Genomic DNA, 24,056 nt, shown 5'->3' on the forward strand with positions numbered 1-24,056 from the left:
GGTACTCGGCAGCCTCCTCAGGTGTGGTGAAGAAATGCGCCCTCCCGTCATGCTGGATGCGGAGTTTGGCGGGATACAGCATGGAGTAAAGGATGTGTTTATCTTGCAGTCTTCGCTTAATTGACGTGAAGGAACGCCTCTGTGCTTGTACTGCCGATGAGAAATCGGGAAAAATTTGGATAGGGTCGCCGTCAAATTGGAGTTTCCCCTTTTCTCTGGCTGCTTTGAGTATTGCATCTCGGTCTTTATAGTTGAGTATCCTAGCTATGATCGGGCGTGGGTTCGCTCCTGGAATAGGTCTGGCTGCAGGAATCCTATGCGCTCTCTCGACTATAAATAGCGAGGAGAGGACCTCCGATCCGAACAGTTCGGTACACATGCGTTCGATATGGTCTTCCATTTTAGTCTGGGTTTGTTGTTCCCGGACCCCGACAATTCTGATGTTGTTTCTCCGGGAGCGGCCCTCTAAGTCTTCATTCTTAGCGGAGACGGCTTTCAGTTGGGATTCTAGCGCGGAGACCCTGGTGGTTAGGGCCGCCGCACCATCATCGAGATCTGACACACGTTGCTCCACGTTGTCTAATCTATCGGCATGTTGGTCGAGGCGGTGCTGGATACGATCTACTTTGGAAGACAGATTGTCCAGTTTGCTCCCCAGGTTGCCAATTCCGGCTTTCAGGTCTAGGAGAATTTCTTTAATATCGAGGCCTAGGGTCGGGTCCTCGGTGGGTTCCATGACTTTTACCGGGGATGCAGGTCTGCCGTTGGGATCTGTTTGCCTGGTGGAGGAGCTGGCCTCAAAGTTCAGTTTTTTCTGCAACTTGTCTGTTTTCCCCATTGTCTGCGCACGTCCACCTGCCCCCTCCTGGCTGTACGTGTTGCTCGCTCGCTAGTGTGATGGGCCTGAGGCTTTGCGCCGACGTTGGTGATGAAGAAGCGTAGTTGCAGAGTTTAGTGTGTATGGGCAAAGTGTGCCCGGACCATGGTGAGCTTGGAGGTCTCCTGCAGCTGTAATGGCCGGGAGCTGGAGCGTGGAGGAATTGCTGCGGCGCCGCCAGATCGCAAAGGGTATGCCGTTGGGTGTCCAGGCGTGGCCACTGGGGAGTGTTTTAAGAACACTCTGGGCTAGTGTACTGATGCCGCTCTCAGCTGTCCCACCAGTGTAGTTGGTGCTCAAGGCGTCTTTGTGGTAAGCGGCGTAAGCCTGTTCACACTGGTTGGTTCTGTTGTATTGGTTCCGGGGGCTGGGGGCCGGGGAGTGGAAAGAATGGTGTCTGTTGTTGTGGCCCTTCTCCCAGTTTATCTTTGTGCCCCTAAGGCCGGGAGGATCTTGCCTGGTCCACCCGCAGGAAAGAGCCGCCAGACGGAAGTGTCTGCCGCCCGGGGGGGGGCGCGCGTCGGCCGAGGTGCCGCAGGGGTACCGGCGGATCCACCCGCAGGCGATACGACTGGCGCCGGCACCGGCCACCCCACCGCCAGCTCGTGACACGCTGGGCCGGAGGGGTACCTGAATGCGCTGGATGGCGCGCGCCCGGCTGGGCTCCTACCTTCTTCTCCTGCCGGACCACGAGCCGTCGCGGGGACGGAGACCGCAGTGTCTCTATGCGCGCCAAGGGCGCGGACGTCAACCCGACTCCTCTCGGCGGCCCGCCGCCAAAAAGACTGGCGCCGCAGTGATCCGCACCGCTGGGGCACCCCTCCTCTGCCCGTCCCGGGAAGCCCGATCCGACGGGCCGCAGCCAGTCGCCTGGAACTCCGTCGATTTTGGGAGCTTCGGGGCCCGGATGGTTTCAAAATGTGCAGCACGGCATCCGGAATCAGTGCAGCGTGCTCTGCGTTGAATTTGGGCACCACAGCAGGATGGATGTTTCAGGATATTTTCGGGGCCATGCAGAGCTCCCTAGGAAGCCGCCATCTTGCTCGGCTCGCTAGCGCCCCCTCGGGGGGGTAGTTAGAGTTGAGTTAGCCTATAGATCCACAGAGGGTAGATCTAGTACATGCATCAGACTGGAAGAATATGTTAGCACCTTAATGCACGATGGGACAACTTAAAATAGCGTCCTGGAATGTCAGGGGATTAAACAGTTACATTAAACGAAATAGAATGACTTACCTGAGACGCCAGAAAATCGATAGCGCTCTCCTGCAGAAGACACACCTAACCAGAGAGAAGCAAAATGTCCTGTCAAAAAGGTGGGTTGGCACAACCCTAGGCTCATCATATTCGGCATATGCCAGAGGAGTCCTGATATTGGTGGCGCCATCAGTTCCATTCAGAGTCCTCAAGACTTTCCAAGATAGAGAGGGTAGGATGATTGTAGTACAGGCACTGGTGGAGCAAAGGGAAATCTGCGTTAACACGTACGCACCGAATCAGGACACGGCTGCCTATTTCCGTTCATTATATACCAAGATCAGCCCATAAAACGATGGCACACTGATATGGGGGTGTGGGGGATATTTTTACTGCACGCTTAACCCGGCGATGGACAGATCAGATGATAAACACATACACCCAGCCCCTGCGGCCAAAGCCTTAAATACACTGTTGCATGCATTCAAATTGTCTGATATATGGAGGACCCTACACCCGCATGACAGAGGATACTCACATTACAGTGCTCCCAAGAATTTATATACTAGGTTGGATTATGTTTTCACAGGCGAAGAGACCATGGGGGAATTTAAAGGGACAGAATATAAAGCACAGGTACTATTGGACCACGCCCCCTTGGTGATTGCGTGGCAATATTTTGCCCCTCAGGCTAGAATCCTGACATGGAGGCTTAGAGGTGAAGCACGCAGGGATACAGTAATCTGGGAACACTTAAGAGATGGGGTGAAAGAATACTTCACACAACACGGGCAGTGTGGAATCAGCAGGCACATTATGGGAAGCCTTCAAAGTAGTGATTAGAGGGACAGCAATAGCTAAAACAAAAGGAATGCAAACTATTATAGGAATTGAACTACACAAGGCAGAAACTAAACTGGAAAATATAGAACGGTTTGGGGACAGAAAGGGCCCAAGAGATTACCCACCTGTAGCAGGAATGTTTAGAACACTGGGATAGGCAAAGCATGCTGAGTTACAAGAAATATGTTGAGCGACAGCATGAGGAAGGAAATAAGCCTGGACACCTGCCAGCTTGGTTATACAAGAGTGAAACTAAACAGGATATGGTACGTACGATTGTAGGTGGGGATGGGGAGATGTATGGGACACAGGAAGGTATAAATAAATATTTTTATGATTACTACAGAGAGTTATATGCAGAGACCTCAGAATGCCAGATGTCTGAAATAGAGGAGGCACTCTTACAGATAGATCCCTCAAAGCTGGTTACAGGGCCAGCTAATAGGTTGGAAACCCCCATAACTATAGAGGAATTAGAACACACCATAAGGGAGTTGCCGACAAGCAAAGCGCTGGGGGCAGACGGATTACCCAGTGAATTTTACAATGAATACATGATAGAGGTCACGCCCCCATTGCTAGCTATACTCAACAAGGCGTTATACAGAGGTATACTGCCTGGGTCACTGAATCAATTATTATCCCCTTATTGAAGCCCAACAAGCCTGACACTGACTGTGGCTTGTATAGACCCCTCTCATTGCTTTATAAAGATGTGAAAATTATCACAGCCCTAATGGCCAACAAGCTTAAGCCGGCCATATCTAAGCTTATACATTCAGACCAATCAGGGTATGTGCCAAACATAAATATCGCAAGCAACCCTAGGAGGCTACATCACATTATAGAGCATACCCAAGGTAGCACACACCAGTTAGCGGTGGCCTCACTCGATGCAGTCAAGGCATTTGACTCTGTCAGATGGCCACGGTTGATGGAGGTGCTGAAAAGCTTTGGCATGGGGCCCACATATATCAAATCGATACGGTTGCTTTATAGTGAACCGACGGCACGAGTTAGGACAGGCACACATCTCGGAACAGTGGCAGTTAAGCAAGGGCACAAGACAGGGCTGTCCATGGTCCCTGATGCTTTTCATCCTAGCAATGGAACCATTAGCAATGTATCTCCGAAAGAAATATTGAGATGCAGGTATAGCTATGCCAGGGGGCTGGAACCTAATTTCCTTATACGCGGATGACATGCTTCTGTACCTACAACATCCAAAGACCAACTTACAGTATATTCTAGACGTGCTGGAGCGTTATGCAGAACCATCGGGTATCGCGATCAATGCGCAGAAGTAGTGCTCGTTTCCCCTAGCGGTATACATAGGGAAACCCGTGAATATGCTGTCGGTGCTACCGATTAAGTGGGAAGTGAGCACATTCAGATACTTGGGATTGGACATTTGTAATGATCCTAGGACAGAACACACACAAAATACACCGAAAGCAGTAGACAGAATCGAGAACTGCATGACCTTCTGGGCTAAGTTGCCGCTCTCATTAATGGGGAGGGCCGCACTGTTGAAGATGGTGGCACTTCCAAGACTCCTTCATTATTTCACTAATGTCCCATAGACATCCCTAAAGCCTTTTTAGGAGACTTGATAGTATATGTCGGAGCTTCCTGTGGCATAACTCACGGTGCAGGGTAGCACTCACAAAACTTCAGAGTTCGTATGAGCAAGGCGGTATAAGAGTGCACAATTGCAAAGTATATTTTGTAGTGAGCCAACTGCAATTCGTGGCCAAATGACTGTCTGACGAGCAGACCCAAGATACACAGCTGCTACAAGCAGCATGTGTTCCATTCTTTTTGAAAGAGGTGATATGGACAGTCGCGCCACGAGACTCACGGCCTCCTCTGATGTTGAGGCTAGGCAGGGCAATGTGGCATAGGGCTTTCCAGTTGTGGGGGAAGGCAACACCATACTCCCCCCAGATCCCACTGGTGACACTCTGAGGGGAAGAAACACAACTGAGACTAAATGTGAGGAGGTACTGGGAACCAATGGAGGGTGGTGACGGTGGGGGATGTGTTACAGGAAGGGAAACCGAAGAATGTTATGGAACTCGAGCAGGATACGGGAGTACTATTGGGCCAACATCTCACTTAAACCATGCTCCTTACTAGTCTAAAGCAGAAATGGTCGGGAACAGGGGGAGAACTGCAGGAAGACGAGACGACAGAAACATTTTACAACATTTCCGAAGGAGGGCACTAAGTGTCGAGAATATATGAGTTATTGATGTCAAGACCAGAAGATTTGCTAGTGCGGACCAGGCGTAGCTGGGAGGCAGACTTGCAAGAGCAATTGACAGATGAAATTGGGAGCAGAGCGATGGCTTACTACTGAAAGGTGTCTAGAAACGCAAAGTTACAGCTGATCCAATTGTATGTGACCCACAGGGCGTATCTAACCCAAAATAAAATAGCCAAATTTAGTAACGGAACAGAACAATCCTGCCGAAAACGCAGATTAATTAATGCTGACCTAGTACACATGTTTTGGGCTTGCACGAAGATTAGACAATACTGGGAAGAAATTACAAGCTTTAGCTTTGGATTAGTATTACATTGGATACTAGATCTCCCATGGCCTCTCTACTGGGCAGCTTTGCAAGACCAAAGCGGGCGAGACATGTGAGTAATTTGAAAAATCTGGCATACATATTGGCGAAACGTAGAATAGCGAGCACACAAGGGACCGGAAGTGCGTTTATGGTAGGGGGGACCTTCGGAAATGGACGAAAGCGGAAACCTCAGTATGGCAAGAGGCAGCCAACCGAGGCCAGGAGGAGCGGAATGTGGATTTGGACTATTGGAAACATATGTTAGCGGAATTAGCTGTCTCCGGGCACAGAGATACCGATGATGGTGAGCGGGTAGTGAGACAATGAGGAATTAGAGGCTAATGTAGACACAGAGTACAGTCGGTTGTAATACGGGAGAGATAACGTAGGTGGACTAGGCTGGGATATTGGAGGTACGGGGGTATGGAGGTATAGGCAGACGCATTTGGATACCGATTGTCATGTGAATGGATATGTAAGTCTGTAAGTTACACTGTTGTAAAATCAATAAAACTGTTTAAAAAAAAAAGAAATCTGACTGCATCATAGATGCATCCTCCAACTGTGACTGAGGGCTCTGTGGACCGGGACCACCGTCGGCACCTGATTCCATTTAGATCCTTCTTGGACCTGCATTAAGGATTTAATATCGCCTGAGAGCGCGGCCTTTTGCTTCGCAGGAGTTTTTGGCATGGCTTGACACTTCTGCTGCAATCACTCGCTATGTGTGACTTAGCGGTTACATTCCATCATCTGCTTTGCCCACCCTAGTGCTTTCTTGCCTTCTGGTTTGAGCACTTTACAAATAACTCTTAACATAACAGTATGGTGAAATTGGCCTGCAAGAGAAATCGTCCCTTTTCTTTCCAAGGGGATGCTGATACAAGTTTGGATGGATAGTGAAGTGGCAAGGGTGGGTTGAGACAGCCCATTGCCCTCTTGTCTGTTCATCAGGTGTTTCTGGGAGAAGGGGACAGAACAGGTAACCCCTTTATGATGTGGCCTGCTCTCAGGGACAAGCAACCCTGATAAAGCTGTTTATAATCCCTCCATATCCAGTGTCTGTCATTTCTTTAGGGCACAGGAGAGCTGGGTTTTCCCCATGGGTATACACTGAGGAGAAACAGAGCTGACATCGGCAATCTCACTTATACATCCTACATCCTTCCTTCACCCAAGTTCCTGTCTAGATAGTTCCATTCCCACACTGCCTCACCTAAGGGGAACCATATTCTAGCATCTTGTGAGGTCTGGTATCTCACCTTTCTCCATCGATTTATCACCAGTAGGGAATCCGGACAACTCCCTTTCCCACCATTGCTCCCTAGTTACAACAAACCTGCCATGTGTCTATATCCTAATGGATATTTGTAAGGTTTAAGAAAATAGAAAAGCACCAACACCTACTGGGAGTCCTGTTAAAGTAAGTGAAAATGTATGCAATCACATTTAAGCCAACATTCGCACCCAGTGGAGAGGATCCGCAAAGCTATCATGTTACAAACATTACTGGAAACCATGGATACTGACAGAGCACAACATGATCTATTCTATTTTGCTTAGGTATCTTGAAATTGCTGTTGCGAGGGGGATGTAGAGAGGCAGTAGTCAAGTAGGTTACAATGCAGAGGGCATCAAGTGTTCTCGTGTAGGGCACCTCTAAGTTCAAAAAGATCATAGTTTAGTTCTGTTCATTTTTAAAACAACTGTACTCTGTTTGCATTCTCCACATTGGTCAACAATACAAATGCTTACATTAATGAACAAAAGACAAATTGGAAACTGCATTCCTCAGCTTCTTTGAGTTTACTGGTATTTCCCTTTATTTCAGCAATCTAACATAAAAAACAGTATCCATTGCACAATTCCTAATACATGTAGACAGTAGAACCTATTTTACTGATGAAAAACATAGTCGCAGGGTTTTAAATACAGAAATGAAAGACACACCATCTTTAAATAGGATTTTTTTTAAAGATATCCACGTATGTGAAGTTATCGTAATATCTATAAAGCATTTAACCAGCAATTGTCTTGTACACCCCAGTAGACAGGAAGAGTTTCCAACCATATGACATATGAAGAGTAGTCCTGAGTTTTCACAGACCTCTTGTGTCAGTGGCAGAAGAAGCATAAATTCTAAAGAGGCAGTGAAATGGGATTAACGTCTATTGTTAAAGTCTCATATGTACGAACAGGCATAAATATGACAAGGCAAATAAAGCCAATCTGTAATGTCCAGGAATAGACTTTTCTGGTCTAAAGAAAAGGATTGAGTCTTAATTGTGATGTAATCAGTTATCACACAGGGCACTTTATTTTAAGATCGAACTGGTTGCTCATATGTGAAATGGCTACATTTGCTATTATAATAGGAAAGGAGATTTTAGGAAGGAAATCTGGATGTTAACTGTACACATTAAATATATCTGATTATTTTCTGTTTAGGGTTATGCTTCAGGTTGTATCCTATTAATGGAGTGTTAGGTTCCCAAATTTAGGGCATAGGCTATGCTATTTAAGCATCATTGCCTGGAGCTGTGGGCAATACAGGATCTTTTATGCCTGCAAGCTCGAAATATAGGTGCAAGCGAGGCAAGGGCACATAAGGGAGGTAATGGAATCGGAAGATCCCATACTGCCCAGGAGCTCCCAGCCGCCTGGCATGGTCTTAGGCAGCGATGCTTGAATGGCTGGAAAAAAAAACGGAGGGCCCAGGAAGCCATTCAGTAATAGCCGATTAGCAACGAATGCTCCGCAGCCAAGAGTGTGAAGTATGTTCTTCCTATCCCCTGTTTTAAAGTGAGGCTGCAGGGGAGAAGGCGAACAGGCAGTGGCAGCGTGCAAGGAAGAACCAGCCGGCAATAACTGCTGCACAGGTAAGTGGGTGCGTGCCAGGAGGGCCGGGCGAGAGGGGACTGGCTACAGAGTGAAAACCTGATAGCTCTGGGTCAGCTGGATGTTGCCATACCGGCAGAAGGTACCCAGAGGATCTCGTTCCTGATTGGGCCTGAGGACTCGGACGTTCGAATCCGGGTGCAGGTGAGTTTTCTGTTGCACAACTTTTGAAATGTATATCTCTTTTGATCCATTGGGTCCTATAAGAGAGGTGGGTGGTTAGAGGGATAGCAGGAGCAGAGTAAGGTTGGTTCTGTTAAAGTGGTAATGTGAGGGCAATCAGAAAAAGTGGTGTTCTGCTGTGGGCAAGAGTCGACATGGTAAGATATTTGTAGTGATGTACGATGCCTGACAGATTGGATAAATTGTGCTCTGCTGCAAGGTAAGCATCTTTTTATAGGAGACATCTGGTTTTGTTGTGTGTTGTAGCGAGGTACTCACTGATGGGGTTGGGTTGAATGATGCCAATGGGTGTCATGAAATGCCCTAGCCTATAATATGGGCATACACATGGGTAAGCTGTGGCAGGTTCATCCACTCAAAAGAGCATGCATGAAAACATGCAGAGCAAGGATCATGTTGAGGAGAAAATGTAGATGTGAAAGCTTGCTTTCTCGAAAAACCAAACACCACAATCTCCAGTAATCTTGAAAAACACTGGCCTCTACATAGAATGCTGTTGGCACAACTCTGGGCAAAATCCACAGTGGAGGCCAGCACAGGGAATGCAAAGTGTGCAAAAAGACAACTACCTGGATTTAAAGGGTGGCAAACAAATCCAGGGAACTCCATAAAGTCTTCTGTGAGATCATCTAGAAGGAAAGCCTCACGAAATAAACCCAGGTGCCTTGCAAGGAAACTGTGCAACCTTAGTGACTTTCTTTGAAACAAACATATCTAAAGTTTGATAGGAGGAGGGGGAATCATTACCAACCCCTAATCACTTCAACCTCACTATTGAACATGGGCATTTTATCCATCTAACCCCCGATCATAAGAAAAGTGAGCAAAAAAACCCTCAAACCTACCAACAAATCCCTGCTAAGGTCCATACCGGAAAGTACCCATCAACAATCTAACAGACATTGCTGACCAGCTCAGTGTCTCATTTCAAGAGGATATATAATCTTTTAAAACCTGCCATAATCACCCCAAAACATGCAGAGGGAGTTTTTTCCACTCCTCGAATACCAGCACCAAGTGACTTTCGCAAGATCACTGGTCATGGTCTGCATGGATTCTCGCAATGCACGCAAGCATGGGTCTACCCAAGAACCATATCAAAAATTACAATGCGTACAAACCCAGGATAGCAAGCTGTGGCATAAATGAAAAAGGAATGAGCAGCCTTTCTACTGCCCAGAAATGCTTCCATTACAGCAGATCATGTGAAACACAGGGGTAATCTCAGCCTCCTATACCTTCCAAAATCTGGCTGCCTATTGATATCCCACCTCAACCCAGATGCGCAATCACACCTTACTACGCCTACTCAAGTTCAAAGGGAATTAAGCTTTTTGGGTGTATTTAGTGATCGTTTGTCTGCTTGAAACAACTGCCCCGTCACTGTGCCCCCAACTGAAAGTTTCCGGAAAAAGATAACACACCTATCTCTTGCTTTCCAAAACCTGCCTTCAAAACTCTAAATTGTTATTGCAGAACTCCCTCTCCCTGGCCAGGAACAGGACTCTGCCAAAGAAAATAACATAATACTAAAGGCATCATACACTGATTTATTAGCCCATAGGAACGGGTGGCAAGGCGACAAATGGGTGATCAACAAGCACCTTAATAAATAAATATATAAATTAACACCTATTTAAAGGAAACTCAGCTTAACATACTCCAGGCTACATGCCTGTTTATCACCGGAAAACCTGGGGAAGGATGGAAAGAGGGGGAAGGCATTATGATGATCTTCGTGATGGCGACAAGAGAACACAATGGACCTGGTTAACTAGGTCTTTCAGTGGCACTTATTTACATTCACTAAAGCAGCAGTCACTACAGTAGGCTCAAAGACGAAGCATTCCTAACATATTTTGCTGAGGCATTGAATTCCTCATTGTAGGGGCAACAACTGGTCTGGGGAGGCGGGGGGTGTATCGTAGCTCTGGGAGGATGATGAACAGTAGTAGTCATCATACCAATTGTTTTAAGTTCATTTGTGACATCAAATGTATGACGAGAAGTGCTATGACGAAACTGTAGTTTGTCAACTTTCATGTACAATCGCAAACTCTTTCTGAAATGATTACACTAGTTTATACATCTCTTGAAAAAGAAAAATCTTGTGAGGGTTTGGCAAGAAGTGAGCATAGCTGCACAGTATTTACCATACAATGTGTATTTTAACGAGACATTCACCCAATAATGTGCTTTCCGGAATCCCAGATAACTTCGACACATCTAAACATTTTAAACACAAACTACAAATTGAGTTGTTTTAAACTCAGAATAAACAATACCAATATGTCTGATGCTTTGGTTATTTTTTCTTATTGGAGCCACATAGGAGTTGTAATAATGCACATCTTCCCCATTCGTTTAGAACCGAAATCAAAAAGTGTAGTCTGCAGCTTTGGCCAAGGAGGTTGCATGGCTGCAATGGCTTTAAACATAGGACATGTGTTGGTTGCATGGCTCACAGCAAGTATGAATGCTGCCTTGCACGGATTCATTGTAGAATTGATATTTTTTAACACAATGTTTCACTCCCAGTTGTACCTAAAAATGACAAACTCCTGTGTGAAAGTCAGGAACACGTGTCACTGCATAATCACCAACCCTTGTTGCCCACATAAATTGGCAATGAAACCAATTTGTCAAGTTCATGCCTCAAATGAGGTAATACTTCATGATGTTTTAAGAAGAGAGAACACATCTATTTTCAATCTAGCATGATGGTAAGTTCTAACTAGGAATTTCTAACCCAATTTAAACATTTTTGTTGAAGATTACTAACAAGTCTGCTGTGGGAGTCTGAATTGCTGACATTAGACACTAATGATTTTATTTCAAATGGATTCTAGTGAGCGTGAACCTGAGAACAGCAGCGTGGCACATCAGCCATTTTTCAAGCGTCGGGACATTTCCAGGGTTAGACAAGGCCACAGATTTTTCAATCAATCATTGACAGCCTGATTCATGGAACGTTTTCCTATGGGATTGCGCCATTATAAAACACTTCCATGAATCAGGCCCTTAGTGTTTTTGGGATGTTCACACAGTTCTTGTCCAGTCAGTCGATGATGAGGATAATTGTCCAAGAAAGTGTTTCTTCTAGCGGACATGCACTTCTTTCCCAACCTGAAGGGTTTTCTACACGTGACAATCTCACACTTCAGAATAAGCATTTATCCGAAAGTGATGATTAGCGTTAATCAGGGATGCTTCCCAAAACCTTGCAAAGCATATTTTTCTGGAAGCTGCTTCAAAGGGTGACATAGAAATGCTTCCCCTTTCAGGTTGATTATTTATTGTAATATTTTATTTTAAAAACCACTTGGAGATATTTCCATTGAAGCATTCTTCAGTACAGTTGGTGTCCTTTCTTGATAAGTGGTACATCAATTAAAAGTTACTTTTGTCAGTGTTTGTTTGTAATGAAATGGTTAAAATGGTCTCCATGGCCACTGCTCCAGCTGGAGGTGCAATACCGCCGATGGCCATCCAGACAAGTTGGGAAACTGCAAAGGAGAAAAGGAAGGAGACCCACAAGTTGTTTCCTACAGATACATGCCATTTATGAGGTAGTCTGACTCCTCCGAGGTCAGGGGGCGGGCTTTTTTCAGTTTCTGTCTTACTAAGCGTAGCCGGCATATAACCATTAGCAACAGCAGGGCAGTGATGGCCAAGCCTAAGGCCAGAGGTAGCACAGCTCCTGGTGAAAGATGAGAGAAGAAGATTAACATCATAGCACTGACAAACACTCGCAACAGCCAAGCATAATTATTCTTCACACATGCACATGGGACTGGCTATGGGCCAAACATGTGGGAGGTTTGTCAAACAAAATCATTTTTTTAGAGGTCTGTCGTGTACCGTGGCCCCTTCATAACACAAGCAAACCTCCACCTCTGTCACTGCCTCATCAAAGGAGAGTGGTGGCCCTTGTGAATGAATAAGATGTACCCACACCATGGCCAGAAGGGAGGGAGGACATTGAAGATGAATTCTTCATCTCCATAGTGCACCAGGTAACAGTCCTCAGATATAATGGGGCATCTGTAAACACAATGCCGACGTCCTAATTCGTGTGGCTACAACAATCACCCATGCTTGCCAAACTGCATTTTTACTTATGGAGGATCATCGCCCTTTCCGCTAGACAAGGTTTTCCACACACAGGTTACTCATGACCGCTTTGACACCTGTAACTTTCTATGGGATGCCCTTGGCGAAGGAACCACTACTTGGCTGGGGGATTTAGGTCTGGCCCATTTTGCATATCAAGTTTATGAATGGGATATCAATAAGCTGCTTGAAGATTACCAATAGTGGTTTGTTGGCACGGGATGCCTAAAATAGCAGGACTGTCCACACAGGAGGATCCCCCTCCACTTGCAGAAGAAAGTCAATGGGCAACCCCTCATTCGGCTAGAGAGATGACTTTACGACTATGGAGTACCACTTCTCTTCCAAACAGGGTGAAGATACCCTGCTAACTAGCACTCTTGCCATCCTCCGGAACTCACCAAGCAGGGGAATGTTGACGAGGACTTTGAAGGACTTGTCAGGATGTACACCAAGTCCATCTTACCAAAGGCAATATCACTCCTAGACACAGTGGATCCCACAGTTCAAAAACGAGGAGCTTAAAACGAGGAGCTGCCGGATCTACTTGCCCCACTACTCTCTGGTCAGTGGGGCACATTTATAGCAGTGAATCAGACCAGAACGTCAGAGAAGCAGGCGTTCCTACAATGACTTTGGAAAGAAAGTGTTGAGATATCAGTAAGCACTAAAGGAGTAATGCTAAGAGGATCCTAAGTAGTCATCTCTAAGTATCTACAAGAACAGGTCCTACAACTAGAGCATGCTGTGCATCAAGGGGCAAGCAAGACAAAGGCTTGCCTGCGCGAGACGGTGTGGTTCCCTGATCTTGAGGAAAATGTCAAGATAGCTTTTAGCCACTGTGTATGGTGCCAGATTGCAGGCACAATGGCTCGAGACCCTCCCATCACATCGCCCCCAAGTGCAATCAAACCCTGGGGGGCGCAAAGTATGCGCTTCTGAACTGTGCAATAGTCCTGTCACTTTCTGGATGTATATTCGAGATATTGGTATTACTCACAACACAAAGCACTTCAGAGAAGCCATAAACACCCTTCAACAAGGTCCTGGGGGGATTCTGGAAGCTTCTTGAAGAAGGCCTTCTCCACTAGGAGCATTATGGCCAGTGTGATAAAGTCACTGGCCAGATTCTGTTGGGAGGGAGTTGTGGGAGTGGGATGAAGAGAGGTTTGGAACCAGGATGCCCAAAGGACCAGGGGAAGCCACCAGCTCAGTGATGTGAACCCTGAAGGTTGAAAATGCAGGCTCCCCCAGAGCTTCTCTTCTCTATGGTGACCGAGTACTAGGATGGAAGATCTAGCGAATCAATGGGGATCAGGAAGTCAATGGTAGAGTGAGGGTTCTAACACACATTAGCATTAGCTCAAAGCAATCCGCAATAAAGCTTGGAGCTAGCCTCTGAGCTGCGTCTCTCGGGGCGAGCCCTGCATAATAGCCAAGGGGCTCACAAACCCCCCTCGCACTTCCCTGATGCACTCCCACCACTGCAGATGCATTGGGTGAGGGTCTGGATATTTACTGCTTCTGGCACTAGCAGTGGGAGACAGAGAGCATTCCACTTGCCGGTACATGAAGCATTGCTGCAAAGCTGCAGGTCTGCCATGACCGTGCTGCCTGACTTGATAGTGGTTGCTTTTGAACCCTCAGCCCCTATGCTCCAGCCCACTTAGACATGTGACAAGCCTAAAAATCATTACCACAGGAGGACAGTAAAAAGGGAGAAGGAACCATGAGGAGAGGGTGGGATTTGGAGACCATGATCATTTAGGTGATCTGAGATTAACCGGAGACGGGCTGAAACAATCACTGAGATTGTTGGCACACTTAAAAGTTCCAGCCGAAATAAAGTTAGTCAGAAGGAGAAAGGCAGTGATGAGGAAATAAAGGAGTGTTTGAGACCTAGTGCAGGACAGAAGGCGGCTATATGGAACTCAAAGAGCAGATTGGTGGACAGTGCAGCCCAGACTTGGAAATACATTGTCAAGAGCTTGCGAGAGGCTGCAATTCAGGATCTGACCAGAAGATCTTGATGTGAAAAGAAGTAGATAGCTAGAGACTGGTGGAAGTTGGAGCCCGCTGAAGGAGAAGGAGCTATCAGACTCGCAGCTAGAAGATTTAAATATCTGAACCTCAAACATAATAAAGGAGATAATAAATGGCACAAAGCAATCAAGGTCAAGACAAGAAAGCGTCATGAGACACCATAAATGACCTGCGACTTAGTGACTTGGGACTATATCCTTGAAACTGTGATTTGTTGGTAGAATGGGAAACTTGACATTTGACAAGGGCATTATGCCCTCAGAGTTTAGATCCTTTCACATATTCTTTTGAAACAAAATTCTGAAACCATTAGACATCAGTGCCTTTCATTCTTACATTCTAGAGGTTACCCTGTAGGCCTTTATACAACCCATCCTGTATAAAAAATAAAGAGCACTGAACCTAATTATCCATGTATCGATTGCTCAGTTGTTCCCCTCAAGGACCTCATCGCACCATGATGTCAACTGGAAAAGGGGCAAGGAGGTAATCTCTGGATTGGGAGCTACTTAGCATTTATCTATGTGTTTTACAGAGCGCAAGACTAGCTCAGAAGTAATAGAGTTCTCTGCCATGTGGGGTGCGCCAGGGGGTAACAGGTAAGGGTGCATCAGTTGCAGAATTTCAGAGAAGGTGGGATGGATCGGGTAGCAGGGGAAGGGGGTTGCCAGATAGGAAGAATTATGATTGAGTGGCACGATCAGCAAGATGTTCTTTGAGGAGTTATGGTTTTCAGCTCCCTTGTGAAGTGTAGGATGGAATTGCCCAAACTTATGTTTCTTGGTAACTTGCTTCAGACATGGAGGACAGCAGGAAAAGACATGTTTACTGGTTTTTATTTCCTCGCTCCAGCAGAATTGCTTCCAGTGGTTTCTGGTGATGGCTGGCCTCCGCAGATGGTGAGTGTTTCGTCCAGTTAGAGTCTTGTTTTGGTTGTGACTTTTGTAGGTGATGCATGCTGTCTTAAAGATGATGCATGCTTGAAGCGGTAGTCAGTGCAGCAAGCAAGATGTTCCTATTAATAATGATTGAGTTTATTTTGAACAACAACTTCTGTAGGTTTAGGAATAATCATTACCAATAGTTGAAAAGAACTGCTATGGGTGCAGCCATGGCTCTAGTCTATGCAAATATCTATATGTTTGGTTTGAAAAATAACCTATCTTTGTGAACCTGGACTGAGTTTAAGTTCTCAAGACATACAAGACCATTGAAAATATTTTCACTGTTTGGTCAGAGTCAGAAGTAGAACTAAACAGCTTCTTGGTATGTTTGAATGTACCTCATAAACACATTAAATGTGTTATGAATTGTACAAGCAATTCTAAGCAAAACCTTGATGAACTTTCTCAATGTGCTTGTTAACATGACCAATAGCAAGATCTTTACTTCCCTTTATACAAAGTAGACAGGAGTAATTTTCTACATGCCCAAAGTTTCCATCTGAAGAGAATGATTGATAGTCTCCGTCAATTTCTCTGCATTGAAAGGATTGTTTCAGATCCTCCAATTTTGAAGAGTGAATGAAAATCTTAAGGATACATTCTTAAAAAGAGCTATAGTGAAGATACTGTACATAAGTTCCTACAGAAAGCATCCTTAATTGATAGACATTTTTGAAGGGCAAACCCTCAAAAGTAGAATCCAGCATGATTTTTGTAACTACTTTTTCAAGGCAGAGTATGAAAATCAAATATATCAGACCATTTTACAATTGGACAACTTGACTATAAAACTATTTCCTAATTTCCCAACTTTTGCTTACAAGAAAAAAGGCTAATTACCAAACATTTCATTTAGAGCTCATCATAATCCTACTTCACCAATTCTACAAAGAGTTACATTTCCCGGTCTACACTGCTAGCATTGCGACATCATCATTAAAGGCAATAACATACAACATCCACACACTGGTCAAACCATTTATTTGAAGTATTTTGGCACTTGTGATTCAACAAGCTCTGTATATGCTATTAAATGTCCTTGTAAGCTGTATTATGTAGGGTTAACCTCAAGAAAGTCAAAGAAAAGGTGGTCAAAACATAAATCTAATGGATATACATGCAATAGCAAGTCTCTTCCTAAATTTTATGGAGAAAGGACTTGCAGTATCATAAATTAAATGTGTTAAACGTGTGTGCAATCACCAAAACCTGGAGGGATTCTGCCTACATTTCTCCCCAACAGGAGATGTTCTGGATGTCCAACTGTCTTCTCTAACCCCTAAAGCTATCAACACAGATTGGGACATGGGATGTTTCTTGTGAATCTGTTTACATTGATATCTGCAACTGATGTTATTTTCCTGCTATTTTGGTATGTCGCATGGATACATTTTAGTAAAGTTATATTTTATTGTTTTGTTAAATATTCATCAATTTCAAAGTTGTATATTCTAATTAACTTGGACATAAAACGCATTGTAAAGATTTTTTGTTATGTGTTCTATAGAGATTTACCATTCTTTCTACTTGTGTTGAATTGTAAGTACCGCTCTAGTTGTTAAACGTGCCTCTCTTTCCCATGCAAGGAAAATGCAGCGTTTGCTGCCATTTTGACAGTCCATTGGTTGTTTCTACTTCTTTGGCTCTTGAGAGCTTGATATACCTAAACTCTGATTAACAGAATATCAAGGTATGTTTCTTTTATTAGCTTTATATAACACAGCAAGCTTACTTTGATGGCATACATAGTGCTACACCTTGAGTGGCACTTTACATTTTTGGAGGATTGAGACAAAGATTGTGGCAGATTTATTTCCAAGAAAATTGTCGTTTTATCCAACTTCTTTCGCCCAGAAGGCCAGTGACCTATTTTGAGTTTCTATATACTTTTTTGCTTAGATTTGGGATGATATATTTGATTTGTCGCTTCTCTGAATGTTTCATAGATTTGTGGAAGCAGTTAGAATCTTTTGCTACTGATGAAGGATATTTAAGGAAACCCAAAACACATTGAGACCAATACATATTGTCTATATCGCTACAGGACCTCTAACCTAAGTTTACAAACTTCATCGTGTGGATGAAACTTGACACTAGGTACTGCTATTGATGAATTTCAGCACAAGATATCCAACTCCGATTTGAGATTGAAACATCTGATTGTAATATATATATTCCACTTGTTAATTCTTTCTTTTTCATTGAGGTCGTATATCAGTAAAGCCAAAGGAGCATGACAGTACCAACATCAAACATGAGGAGTGGTGCTACAACCGAAAGGTACCTAAGCACCTAGACAAACCAAAGCAGACACCTAAAGAAAACAGATGTTTGACAGTAATTGTATTATGAATTGTGAGACTGAAAGTGTTATAGGTGTTCACAGGAAGATACTGGATATTTGTTGCATTACTTTATTTCTGATGTCTCATGTAGAAGATTTTTCTAGATTTCTTTCTATGAGAGTGACATTTTTTGAATGACTTCATGATGGAATCTTATTATTTATTTTATTTTTTATTAAGTTTGCATGTCATAACAATCATAGCCATACAGAACTGGCTCCAACGTAATACCAAACATTTCTACCAACCTTCATACCATCCCCTACCTGCTACAACCCCATAACAACTCCCCCCCCCAGCTGTCCAGCCATCATGTAAATCTATCAGTCAATCACTATTGTTGCATCTCCCTCCTCCAATCGCTGTTCACTTTCCTCCCCTCCTATCTGCGCGAACAGTGTTACCGTTAGTGCTATCCATCTCTGCATATCTATCCCAAGCTCTGCTGCTTCAGTGCCTTCTCCAACGCCCCTGTTTCCGCTGTGCACCACTTTTCCAACTCTTTCCACCATCTGTATACGCTCGGTTCTCCCATATCCTTCCACCCCATGGGTATGCTGCGCTTAGCTAAAATATATCTCAGGTCTTTGAGCTTATTCATTGGCCTGTTTTTCATATTTTTCTTATATCGCTCCAGCATGCAGGCTTCCGGTGTCTGGACGTCTAGGTCAATGCCTCCCTGGGCCACCTTGATAGCTACCTTTGTCCAGACCCCTTGTATCACCGGACATCCCCAAAACATGTGCGTGAGCCCAGCTTCCTCCCCTCTGCATTTGGGGCACTCTTGTTTCCTAGCCCCTTCGAATGTAGAGATGACAGCAGGTATGAGGTATGCCCTTTGCACTATATACATTTGTATCAACTGTAGCCTAGCGTTTCGGGATATCCACTTGTCATATCGCTTTATGTCTTCCCACTCCTTCTCTGCGATACCCTTCCCAATTCCTCCTCCCATTTACTCTTACATTTCAGTTCAGCTCGTGCTGTGCTGCCCAGTAGTATCTCAAAGATCCTAGACACTGCGTGTCCGCCCTCCGACACTGTGAGCAACATCTCAATATCTTCGTTCTCAATATCCCCTTCCACCACGTTTAGCCATCTTTTGCGTAGTAACCCCAGAACTGTGCTGTGTAACAAGAACTGTCCCACTTGTATCCCGGCATCTCGCAACTCCCCAAACGTTTTCCACCTACCCTCACCTCTCAGGTCTCCCACCGTAGCCACTCCACACATCTCCCATTTTGACTCTATCACGGCGTGAAAGCGGGTCCGCTAGTCCCCTGACCCTGCAGCCCTAATGCCAAATTCGGATGCCCAGTTTCACCAGGCAACAGCTCTCTTGCAGCTCCTTGGCGGAGATCTCTCAGGTGCCGTCACCTCAGTGAGGGCTGCAGCAGTACCGTCTCTATCGTGGGCTCACCAGCCATCCACTTCATCACGTGTTGTAGTTGGCATGCCAGGAAGTATAGCTCGAAATTCGGTACCCGTAACCAGGGGTGTTGCTAGGTCTGCAAAAGACCTGGGGCTACACTAATGTTGGAACTGTTGGGACTGGGGGCTAGCTGGCCTTTTGGTTGTAGTTCCTGAGATTCTATCCGGGGCTACAACCAAAAGACCAGGGGCTATAGCCCCCTTAGCCTACCCCTAGCAACGCCTTTGCCCGTAACCCACCCTGGTCATACGATCTCTGCAGTGTACTCAGGGCTACTCTGTTCCGTCCATCCTGCCACAGGAACCCCCGGCATAGCTTCTCTAGGTCTTGGAAGAAACGCCCCGGTATGTCATACGGCACATTTCCAAAATAGTGCATAAGTCTTGGCAGTGCTACCATTTATTAACAATGCCGCTCTCCCCATCACTGACACGGGCAGTTTACTCCAGAACCCCATAGATGCTACTAGACCAGCCTTGGCACGCACAGTGTTATCTTCGTGTTCTTGGAGGGGGTCCCTATGAATGTTTATACCCAGGCATCTGAAGGAGGTTCTGCTCCAAGGTAGCGGGAGAACTGGCAAGTTCCCTTCCTCTATTTGTGCGGAGGCCACCAGCGGGAACAAACATGATTTCTTCTTGTTTATAGTAATACCTGTGAACATGCTGGAGTTGTCCAGCACCTCCAGTAGGTAAGGTAGGTTTATATTGGGGTCACTTACATATAGCAGCACATCATCGCATACATCGATATCATGTGTCCTATCTCGTCTATTTCTATGCCCACATACCTGTATTCCTGCCGCAGGTATGCTGCCATGGGCTCCGCTGTCAGTATATATAACATCGGGGACAGTGGGCAACCTTGTCTAGTGCCTCTACGGAGCTGTCATGCCGCTGAGTACACACTTCCCGTCCTGACCCTAGCCATTGGTTCCGAGATTATCAGGCGCAGCCTCCCCATAAACTGTGGGCCGATCCCCATCGTGGCATACAATCAGTCCCAGTGCGCTGAGTCGAATGGCTTTGTGGCGTCCAATGAGGTGACCGCACCATGAGAGGGCCTATCTGCCATGTTATAAATTACGTGGTGGAGCCTTCTCAAGTTCTCCGAGATGCTTCTCCCGGACACATACCCTTTCTGATCTGGGTGGATCAGCTTGTGTATTACCCGCCGGAGTCTGCTTGCTAAGACAGCAGTGAGGATCTTGATATCCTGGTTTAGTAGGGACAGGGCCTATAGGATCCGCAAACCGTGCTCACTTTATTCGGTTTGAGCAGCGGCACTATCAGGGCCTCTCTCATGCTCACGGGCAGAATGATGTCCGTGAATACCTCATTGTACACCTTGACCAGCAGCGGTGCTAGTATATCAACTTACGACTTATAAAACTCACTTGGAAGCCCATACGTCCCCGTTGCCTTCTCCGTCGGTAAGGATCTAATAGTGACCACCACCTCCTCAGGTGTTATGGGGGCCTCCAGAGCCTCCGCTTGAGGACTGTCCAATTTAGGCAGGTCTATTTGGGCAAGTACATCCCGTATATCCTCCTCCATGCCTCCTCGGGGGGGCCTTGCATAATGTTTTATAACATTCAGAGAACACTTCATTTATCCCATCCTGTGTGGCCACTTCTTCCATTTCTGCATTCTTAATGGAGCAAATCTGCGACATGGCAGTCTCACGTTTACACAGCCACGCCAGCGTCCTTCCCGGCTTATCCCCCTTCACATGACTCCGCTCTAGGTGCTTTGCATAATTGTACTTCCCAAGCCTGTCCCATTGTGCTAGGCACGTTTGTTTTAACGCTATCATCTCCTCCAATTGTTCATATCCTGTCAGGGCCTCTCCCTCTCGCTTCCTCAGTTCGCTGTCTGTCTTGTCCAGTTCCCTCACCAGAACTTTCTGCACTCAACCTGATTCCGCTATCATCACTCCCCTAATAACCACCTTGTACGCCTCCCATACTGTGCCCACTTTTTCTACACTCCCCTCATTTACATTAATGTATTTAACTGTGTTTTTCCTTGCATGCTCAGCGAATGCGGTGTCTTGCAGACATTCGCTACTTAGTTTCCATGTGGGAATTGGCAGTCTAGGAGCTGTCACTCGCCAACTCGCCACTAGTGGCGAGTGGTCCAACAGTATTCTATCCAGGTATTCCGTCTCTGAGAATTCGGGTACACTTTCTATTCCCATAAACATATAAAGGGTAATTCATAGAATTTCGCAGAAAAGTGTCGCAAGCGGCTGGCGCAGAGTGTCCGCGTGCGATTGTCTGCGCCAGGTTCGTGCGCTAAAACCGATTTCCGCGCACAGCGTATTCATGGATTTTAGGCTCCCAAACCAGCCGTGGCGCAGAGTATCGCAGCGAACCTGCAGCAGCGCCAGTAACGCCCCCAAGAACGCCCTCGCGCAAGGAAAAGCCATCAAAATCGCTAAATCATCGCAAAGGGCAGCGCTAACCCTGGACCAGTCCACAGGGCTGCCAAACAAGGAACGCAAAGCGGGTAACGTGCATATCAGGGGTACGCGTGAAGTTATACACGCGATTAGCCAGGGTACGTGTATTACAGGGGTACGCGTGAAGTTTTACACGCGATTAGCCAGGGCACGTGTATCACAGGGGTACGCAGGAATTATCACACGCGATTTGGCTGGGTACGTGTATTACAGGGGTGTGCGGGAATTATCACACGCGATTTGGCTGGGTAGGTGTATTACAGGGGTACACGGGAAGTTCTACACGCGATTCGGCTGGGTACGTGTATTACAGGGGTGCGTGGGAATTCTCACATGCGATTTGGCCAGGTACGTGTATTACAGGGGTGCGCGGGAATTATCAGACGCGATTTGGCTTGGTACGTGTATTACAGGGGTGCGTGGGAAGTTGTACACGCGATTGGCCAGGGTACGTGTATTACAGGGGTACGTGGGAATTCTCACATGCGATTTGGCCAGGTACGTGTATTACAGGGGTGTGCGGGAATTATCACACGTAATTAGGCTGGGTGGGTCCTCACAGGTGTTCCCTGTACACCCTCCACGGCCCCTGCAGGCAGCCCACAAAACAGGGGGCTACCCTGCACACCTGCTCATATCCCCCTGCACCCCCACCCCCCAGCAGTGCAGGGGCAGCCTCCACCAGGCCCCCACCCATGTCTCCCACCACCCCCACCCCCCAGCAGTGCAGGGGCAGCCTCCACCAGGCCCCCACTCATGTCCCCTATCACCCCCACCCCCCCGCCACCAGGGGCACCCTCCACCAGGCCCCCACTCATGACTCCCACCACCCCCACCCCCCAGCAGTGCAGGGGCAGCCTCCACCAGGCCCCCACTCATGTCTCCCACCACCCCCACACCCCAGCAGTGCAGGGGCACCCTCCACCAGGCACCCACTCATGTCTCCCACCACCCCCACACCCCAGCAGTGCAGGGGCAGCCTCCACCAGGCCCCCACTCATGTCTCCCACCACCCCCACCCCCCTGCCACCATGGGCAGCCCCCACCAGGCCCCCACTCATGTCTCCCACCACCCCCACCCCCCAGCAGTGCAGGGTCAACCTCCACCAGGCCCCCACTCATGTCCCCTATCACCCCCACCCCCCCGCCACCAGGGGCACCCTCCACCAGGCCCCCATCCATGTCTCCCACCACCCCCACCCCCCCCACCCCCCAGCAGTGCAGGGGCAGCCTCCACCAGGCCCCCACTCATGTCTCCCACCACCCCCACCCCCAGCAGTGCAGGGGCAGCCTCCACCAGGCCCCCACTCATGTCTCCCACCACCCCCACACCCCAGCAGTGCAGGGGCACCCTCCACCAGGCACCCACCCATGTCTCCCACCACCCCCACCCCCCTGCCACCATGGGCAGCCCCCACCAGGCCCCCACTCATGTCCCCTATCACCCCCACCCCCCCGCCACCAGGGTCACCCTCCACCAGGCCCCCACTCATGTCTCCCACCACCCCCACCCCCCTGCCACCATGTGCAGCCCCCACCAGGTCCTCACAATCCCCAATCATGTGCGTAATGGTCAGCCTCCACAGCCAAAAAGCCCTACCAAGTAACCCATTCACCCACATGGAAATGAAAACACATGTTACACCCCCAATGTTCATGAAGCAAATGAACCCATGTCCGTCACACACATATTTTCCAATTGAATGGGAAAACACACAACATGACATGCATGAAAGCAATGAGATGAAACCACACAGTGAACAATGGAAAAAAAATGTATTGGACAAAAATACGAATGCTAAAGAAAGAAAACTAACTACAATGTAAATGTGAAAAAATAAGCTGCATGTCCGCATAAAAACACAAAAGTAGAAAATCAAATCCAAAAAATTTTGTCCAAAGTGAAATGTAAAAACTCTCCATGCAACAAAGAACTATGTACAAAAATAACAAGGGTCCATCATCACAACTGAACTAAGGAAACCTCCTAAAAAACCTACCTAAATATCAACTATATACAAAAAGTGGAGCAGTGTCCGTCGACTCCAAATCATAAGAAAAAACAAAGGAAACCTAAAACTAAAGAACTATATACAAAGGCGGCGGGCAAGTCCAGCGGCTCACTCCGTGGTGTTCCGG

At 46.7% G+C, this 24,056-nt stretch overlaps 1 protein-coding gene across 2 annotated transcripts in view; it reads right to left on the reverse strand.

The window, feature by feature from the left end:
• The window catches only part of LRP11 (LDL receptor related protein 11), a 558,518-nt gene that overhangs the window by 82,370 nt on the left and 452,092 nt on the right, over positions 1-24,056 (reverse strand). Inside the window, exon 9 of one of the 2 annotated variants that reach the window (XM_069608122.1) lies at positions 7,284-12,277. The exons of the other annotated variant lie outside the window; for it this stretch is intronic. Coding sequence (XP_069464223.1) covers positions 12,123-12,277 — 155 coding nt within the window. The 3' untranslated portion in view covers positions 7,284-12,122. Of the gene's footprint in view, positions 1-7,283; positions 12,278-24,056 lie in introns of those variants that run through there. 2 annotated transcript variants of the gene reach the window in all.

This window comes from Ambystoma mexicanum, chromosome 4q (assembly GCF_040938575.1).
Source record: "Ambystoma mexicanum isolate Mex_15411 chromosome 4q, UKY_AmexF1_1, whole genome shotgun sequence".
NCBI lineage: Eukaryota > Metazoa > Chordata > Amphibia > Caudata > Ambystomatidae > Ambystoma > Ambystoma mexicanum.